At 41.4% G+C, this 8,194-nt stretch overlaps 1 protein-coding gene across 1 annotated transcript in view; it reads right to left on the reverse strand.

Moving 5' to 3' along the window:
- Positions 1-507: 507 nt before the first annotated feature.
- PRDM10 (PR domain containing 10) overlaps positions 508-8,194 on the reverse strand; it is a 67,685-nt gene continuing 59,998 nt past the window's right edge. Inside the window, exons 16-19 of the mRNA XM_012644271.1 lie at positions 7,859-7,999; positions 6,658-6,832; positions 3,547-3,650; positions 508-711 (exon numbers count right to left, since the gene is read on the reverse strand). Coding sequence (XP_012499725.1) covers positions 508-711; positions 3,547-3,650; positions 6,658-6,832; positions 7,859-7,999 — 624 coding nt within the window. The remainder of the gene's footprint in view (positions 712-3,546; positions 3,651-6,657; positions 6,833-7,858; positions 8,000-8,194) is intronic.

An 8,194-nucleotide genomic window follows, 5' to 3' on the forward strand; every position in this document is an offset into this window, starting at 1 on the left:
AACAGGATCCCTTTGTTAAATTATTAAAAATTCAAACTCGCAAGATAAAGCAGTTCTGACCTAATGCACACCCACAAAACGTCCCTTCTCCTTTGGTGCCATGGCTCGGAATTCAAAGTCCAGTAACCATGGACTTGGCATGTCCTTTCTCCACCTTTGGTATGAATATATTTTGCCACCGAATATTTCCACAAAGGAAAAGTAAGGCTTATCATTGTGCTAAGAAACCAACTCAAGAGCCAGGCAAATTTTCTCCATCTTGAAATCTACTTTCCCCTGAAAGATCTCCGTTCCATGGCAAAAACCTTTAGAGTCTGAAGAGTCAATTTGGTAAAGATGACCTTGGCAAAATAAACCCCGATGTATGTATGAGTGCCAAAACTGTAGTTTCCAAACTCTTGAGTGAATAATAAATCTTAAAAAAGAGTTCTAAGTGTCATAAGCTTTCGGATTTATGAATGAGAAAAGACATGATGTGACTGCTTGATTCTAGCTCAAGGACGAAAGTTACGGTTTAGTAATATGTACTTCGCTGCTTCCATTCCCGTTGGTGGTGGTGGTGATGATGTACTGTGTGGTCTGTGGTTGGCTGGTGGTCTGGGAGTCCAAGGAGTCACTATGTGCAGATGGCTGAACCTGCACTCCACCGGAGAGGGCAGACGTTTGCTTTTCCTCCAATTCTGGCTGACTTTCTGATAATACATAATGACCCTATAGTGGGAAGAAAAGGGTCTTTAAAAACATGGGGTCTAAAAGGGAATGTGGAGCTACTGGGGGAGAAGAGAAGGGGACATGCCAAGAAATTTCATAAGGGACCTCAAGATAGGAACCTACGACAGATGCTTCAACTGGGGCCTTTAGAGAGGATGGATCACGGATCAGTCGCGCCCACTGACTGCGAGGGTCAGCACCACAAGGGAGCACCTTAGCTGCTTTACCAAATGATATAGTGAAGAACTTCAGATACAGAAAAGTGCATCATGGTGGTAACATATGTGGCAAAGACACATGTGCCATTATACTGCTCCTAAGAATTTAGAAATTTGGAAAAGACTGCTATCTGTCAATTACATCTTAAGAATAATACAGAATGGATCAAAGAAGAGATATTTAAAGTCTCCCTAAAGGGGCAGAATGGCCCTTAAGAAAGGTAGTCGAGATCAGTGGCTTCCAGACTTCAGAATTTCAAAGATGAGCAAAATTAAAAACAAAAAATAGCCCCCGAATTATATTTTGCCAAGTAAGATCATTTAAAATATGCTACCATCAAATAGGCATTTTAACACTCAAGAGCATAAGAACAACACAATCTTAGAATAAAACCCCTTACATTGAGTAAATTTAGCTTTATGAAAACTTACACATTGTCTTTATTTTTTCTCATTTTTCCTTTGATCATGAAAACTTCTTCACAGACTTGTGGCTGGCAATTTTGTTAACGTTTTTAAAGAAAGAACGTGTCAGTCAGAAGGGGGACTGGTCAGTGAAGAAGCAGAGGAAAACAGAACTCAGCAGGGGCACTCAGGCAGTAGCCTTTCCAAGCCCTGCCCAGAGAAAAAGCCAGAGCCAAACACCCATTTGATTCACCCAGGGCCACATGTTCTGAGTCCATGCCCGCCAAGCAACTTTCTGATTTCCCATGTGGGACTTCCATTAGTGGGGGGGGGGGACTGTTCTCAACCTAGGGTCCAAGAACCCCCAAAAGTGTACATTAAATTTGTGCATATGTACATCATGGCTGGGTCAGGGAAATCTCCTTGACTATAATCAGCTTCTTGAATGAGCTCGTGGCCAGAGAAAGGTAAAAGTCAATGAATGGACCCTACAGGAAGCAAAAACTTCCCTGGTCATGCCAATGTGATGACTCCATTTTACGTCACTTATTCTTTTCACTGACAATTGGTACCCTTACTCTGGATCTGTACATCTCTCCTAAGTCTAGTTAATGTGATCTTGCGTGCTAAGAAATGGGTGAACTCTCAGTATGCTTTTTTAAAAAATCAGGTTTTGTGAGTTTTTTGTTTTTTGTTTTCAGACAGAGTCTCGCTCTATTGCCTGAGCTAGAGTGCCGTGGCATCAGCCTGGCTCACAGCAACCTCGAACTCCTGGGCTCAAGCGATCCTCCTGTCTGAGCCTCCCAAGTAGCTAGGACTACAGGCCCACACCACGATGCCCGGCTAAATTTTCTAGTTTTAGTTGCCCAGCTAAGTGTTTTCTATTTTTAGTAGAGACGGGGTCTTGCTCTTCCTGAGGCTGGTCTCAAATTCCTGCCTCAAGCGATCCCTCCCGCCTCAGCCTCCCAGAATGCTAGGATTACAGGCATGAGCCACCGCGCCTGGCCAAAAATCAGGTTTTTGAAGCCACCAGATTACCTTGGTACCCTCTGAGGCCTCTAATCTAATTAACATAGCCATCACCCCACAAACTTACCATTTTTTTGTAGTGAGAACACTTAGGATCGACTCTCTTAACAATTTCAAGTATACAATAGATTTTTATTAACTATAGTCACCATGCTGTACATTAGACCTCCAAAACTTACTGATACTAGAGTATTTTTCTAAATTCAAATTTAGGTACTCTGTCTTCTAATACTTAGAGATAGGCCAGAACAAACCAGTGTGTAGAGGATGTTACAGAGGGCATAAAGGCCTGGGTGAAGGGACTGTGAGAAAGGCGGACATCTGGCAGTCCTGCAAACAGGACTTGGGATATGATCGTTACCAGCCGGCTGCACGCAGCAGGCTTTGGAATGTACGGAGGCGTGGCTGATGCTGGGTCCCTGCCCTTTTCTTTATGGCCTTAAGGAACAAGGAAATAACAAGATAATTATAAGTTTAATGTATATCACTGAATAGACTTGTGTAGAACAATATGCTTACTATATGACACCAAAGATTTTATCTATATGTTCTCTACTGTACACACATGCCTTTCCCTACAATAAATACGGAGATTTGGAAAGGTTCGAGAGCTCTTTGAAATGAAGAGTCTCTCCTCCTCCTTCAGCCTGAGATTGTGGTCTGGAGCATTCTTCGTTGTGCAGTGACCCTGGTAGAGATGCCGGACGATCTCTACACAGTGAAGACAAAAACAGAGGCGGTAGATACAAGCAACATTGTATCTGCCCAACTTAAATATAACGAGAGAACTTATGGCAATGTTTTTCACCCTGGGGTGGGCAAGTTGTTTAAAATAGCTCTGTGATTGATTCATTATATTATTCTCTCCCAATCCAGTTGAGGACCAATAGCCTTGAAGATCTGTAATCTTTCCAAGAAGCATATAAAAAGGTGCTTACAGGGATGGATCTAGAATCATTAGTTATTAATTAAATAGACATTTATTGAGCATGTGGCATATCCCAGCCTCCTGGGCAGGGCATTGAAGATAAAGTGATAAAGATCAAGGCTCAGCTTTCAAGGAATTCATCATCTATTGTGAGAAAACAGAGTAAACCCATCATTAAAAAATAAATAGCAATAAGGGTTATAATATCGCATCACAGGATGGATAGGAAAAACCCGACGGAGCAACACAGCTTACCGGAGTCACCGCCTTCACTTGGCCAGCCGTAACTGGAGTTGCCACACCACTATCTGTGATCACAAACTGACCTGGGGGAAGTGTCATCATTTGAATCTCAGATGCTGAAAAACAGGAAATATCCACACTTCAATGGTCTCAGATTTAAATACAAGTTCTAAAAACAAATACCTAACACCAGGGGACACATTCCCCACTGAGGCACGTTCCATGGAGTTGCCGGCTGTGAGAGTCCTACAATGATGTGATTTCTCGATAGCAAAAGTATCTCTGATGAGAACTGATCATATGAGAAGAAGCTGGTACACAGCCACCAAGTATCAGAGACAATCAATGCAACCTCCCTCAAATGTGGCTTCTGAATATTCATAAAGATAAATATGCAAAGATTTTTTTAAAACTTTGAAATAAATTACAAAGATTTATCTTTTAGCTCAATATTTTTATCTTTCGTATTATTCAAAATGTACCCACAGTTGGCTAGCAATCACGATTTAATCCAACTTGAATTTTATTTAACCACAACTGTTATTAAACAAAATTAAAAACAAAGTTCACCCTAGTGTCCTATTAATAATCTCTAAATAATATTTCCTACTAAAAGGAATGGAAGTTCCTTGGAAAAATGGCTGATTCCAGACGTGGGCAGAAAAGGTGTAAGACAAGCACGGAACATTGTGTCTCATCAGCATACAAGACGATGTGAAGGGTACAGGGTCACGTGGGAAAGACGCAGGAGCCAGTCTGAAGAGGCTCCCACTAGCCAAAGTTGGGATAATGTGAGCATCAGTAAGGATAACAACTGCAACAGGCTGAAACATGCCATGTGCTGAAACACATGAGTACAGAGCGACACTAAGACAGACGCATACACACGCCTCATTGGTCACCCTGGAGAACACTACAAAACCAACTCATTTTTTTGAAAACTGATAAAGAAAGAAAATGAATCAGGTGTTTAAAGCATTTATCCTGCCTTTCCTGTACAAACTGTACCTCAGAGCAGCCGAGTAAAGTACAATTTTTTTCTTTATAACAGTTTTCTAGCTAATTAATGAATAAAAATGATAGAATCAGAATATCACAACTTTGCAAACCCTAATGAAATAATGGAGCTAAGGAATAAACATCCATGGCTCCTAACATCACAAAAGGAGAGACACTGGACATTATGAGCCTACTGATGGAAGTACACACACCATGAAGTATCTTGGGTTGAAAAAACTAAACCTGATCAAGCTTCTAGATCTAATTGCCAGTCTACAGGAAATAAAAGGGACAGAAGAAAGCAGGTTAAATGGTAACATGGGGATGCCACCGGCAAAATCAAAAATGTGGGAAACTCAACAGGACAAATGACCCAGTTTTCTCAATGCAGAAATTGCAACTTAAGAGAGAAAGTGAATACATACATTGAAAGAAATTCAAAAGACATAATCAACTGCAACGTATGGCCTATATCCGGAATTCAATATGAACAAACCAACTACTGAAGGTCAATTTCTGAGACATCACGGAAATACGAACACCAGGTATTTGAAGTCTATTTGAGGATATTAAATAATTATTGTCATTTCTTTTTAGGCGTGATAATGTCGTGCTGTGATAATGTGTAGAGTTGTGTTTTTAAAGATAATGTTTCTTTTAGAGAGACAAACTAAACTATTTACAGATGAGGTGATAGGATGGCTCATTATGATGGGGGCCTAGAGACAAGGTTAGGCATGAGCTGGTAATTGTTGAACCTGGATAATGGGTATAGGGGGCTCATTGTACTATTCTCCCCACTTTCATATATTTTTGCCTTTTTTGCTAATAAAAAATTTCAGTTCTGGAATCTTTTCTCCAGGTTAGAATGATAACTGCTACTATCATTACTATGGTATCTGCGTCACTCTGCTTTCTTTCACAGGAGTTACAGTAAAGGTCAATCTGGTTACCTGGATTCTACCAGTACTTACTATGAGCAAGAGACCTGCCCCGACTGGAAACTAGACTCAGCCCTCATTACGACCACCAAGGCTTAAGAGAATAGACTGTAAAAATAACAAGGTGGTGGAGCTTGAGCCTGACTCTACAGCAAATCCAAGTAACACAGCCAGGAATCAATCATGACAGAGACAGGCCCAGAAAAAGAGATCAACAGTAGGGGAAAGATCGACACTGATCTTCTCCTGTCTCAGCCCCTATTCCTCCTAGTTGCTACCACTGAGGTCTAACTAACTATAACATAGACTCTATCCCTGTTCCTTCCATATCTTTAATGATAAAGGTCTCACGCTTCCCAGCCCACACCCAAAGCTGTCATCTTCACCAAGATGTTCACCTGCTCTGACCTCTGGCAGCCAGCCTCTTACTGCCTCTGTAGTGCTAATCTCCGGGCCTTGGAATCAACTACTCATCTACCTGGCTCCTCCATTAGATTGTAATCTCTTTGAACCAAAGACTATCTTTGGAGGAAAGACAGCACAGAGGGTGGTTTAGAGTATAAACTCTGGAGCTAGACTGCCTGGGTGCCAATCCTCCATTTACTAGCTTCATTTCTTGGACAAGTTAGTGTGTCGAAATTGCTTTATCTATAAAATACAAATAACGACTGTACTTATCTCATAAATTGTTAGGAATACTGAATGTGATGTGTATGGTTTAGAATCATTCCTGGCATGTAGTAAGAGCTTAATGAAAGCTGGCTAACATTATTATATTGTGTAGTGTTACTGATATTAACGTCAATATTAATCTTGGTATAGCCAGGGTTTAGTACAGTGATTGATAATACACATTCAATAAATATTGGTGGAAGGGATAAATCATTACCATCAACATATCCTATATCCATCTATTCTGCTGTTTAAGTTACCTACCTATGCTTCATCCAGCAATATACCTAATGTTTCAGAAAATGCCGTATCAAGGTGGCTCTCTGAAATCAGAGGACTGCCTTGAATTTTATTATGAAACTCATTCAAGTACATGCACTACAGAGTGTAGACAATGGCCAACTGATACTTTAATCCAAAAATCTATCATAAAGCTGAGGAAATTATGACACATGGCTGGAGATCCCTCACCCATGACCTAGACAGCGTCGTCCCCTTTCTTCTTACTCACAGTAGCCACGGAAGGAATTCCAGGCATTGGGCAGGTACGTGTGCTGCACGGAGGAGTTCTGCTGCTGCTGCGGTTGCAGAGCCTGCCCTTGTGTGGAAGCGCTGCCTTGCATGTGGGAGGGGCTGAGGCCCTGCTGGGACTGCTGGGCAGAGGGGCTCAAGGGCTGCCCAGCTACCTGGGGAGAAAGAGAAAGCAAGAGCAGAGAATTGCGACATTCCAATATAGTTAAGACTCGCAAACAAATGAAGGAACTAAATCAGACTAGTATGAACGATAACACTGAAAGTATCACTGCTATTATTAAAATAACATTTTAAATAAGAATAGATTAATGAAATGTTTAGAGTTCATAGTTATGAACTCTAATTTATTTTCAAAGGACTATCTATAAAAGTATCCAAAAATTAATTTTAATTATAAACTTGTTAGAGAAATGAATGAAAGTATAATTACCTACATTATATAAGGTTAAAAAAATTGAGAGGTGAAATAACGTGTCTATGTTACAAAGCTAACTCCTTACAGGTTGAGGCCCATGCTCCCCAGCCTGCCATGCAAGGCCCTCCGTAGTCCGGCTCCAAACTGCCTTTCCAACTTTCTTCCCAAACATCATTTCCCGTTAGTAATCTAAACAGAGGAACTCAGTTTTCTATAAACATACCACGATTTCCCATCTGTGTCTTTACTTACAGTGAGCTTACTCAGATCACAATGCCTTCCCTGAATCGTACCCCTCCTTCGAGACCTAATTCAAAGACTACTACTTCTACAAAAATCCCCTGATAAACATCATCTCTCCCTCTCCGAACTCCCATGACTTGTCTACATATTTCAATAACAGACTCAATCATACAAACACAGTAATATAATACAACAATACTCCACAAAGCCACTGTTCCAAATCAGAGAAGCAACTTAGCAATTGCATTCAGAATGGGAAGCAAAAGCCAGTGTTATTTCTAGGATATCATAATCACAGGGCTCTATCTAGACAGGCAAAGCTAATAACCTAACGTAAATGTGTCTACAATACCAATATAAAAACTGGAGGCAAAGGTAAGACTCTTTAATTAAGGTCCAAAAATAATGATATCTTAATAGTCGAGGAGACTAGGTTTGAAGGTAATGTCTTGACTCTTACTAACTCTCACAGTCCCTGAGGCCATATTAACGTCTCTGAACAGTCCATGGAGAAGTGTACCTGGGATGATGGCGGGGTGGAGGCAGGGGGCTCGCTGACCTGGATGTGCTGCACTTGGATGGCATGCTGGGCATAGGCCTGAGGGTCGTGGAGCTGGCCGACATCCACAGTGGACTGCTGGGACTGGTGTGGGGAAGTGGCCTGGAGGGAGGAAAAACAGGCCCAGAAACCATACACATGGATTGAGGTTAAGCAAAATTCTTCCAGAGGAAAAGTTCAGTTAAAAACAATGTCCTGGCTGGGTGCGGTGGCTCACGCCTATAATCCTAGCACTCTGGGAGGCCGAGGCGGGTGGATTGCTTGAGCTCAGGCATTTGAAACCAGCCTGAGCAAGAG

The sequence above is a fragment of the Propithecus coquereli genome, unplaced genomic scaffold (assembly GCF_000956105.1).
Source record: "Propithecus coquereli isolate 6110/MARCELLA unplaced genomic scaffold, Pcoq_1.0 Scaffold209, whole genome shotgun sequence".
NCBI classification, from domain to species: domain Eukaryota; kingdom Metazoa; phylum Chordata; class Mammalia; order Primates; family Indriidae; genus Propithecus; species Propithecus coquereli.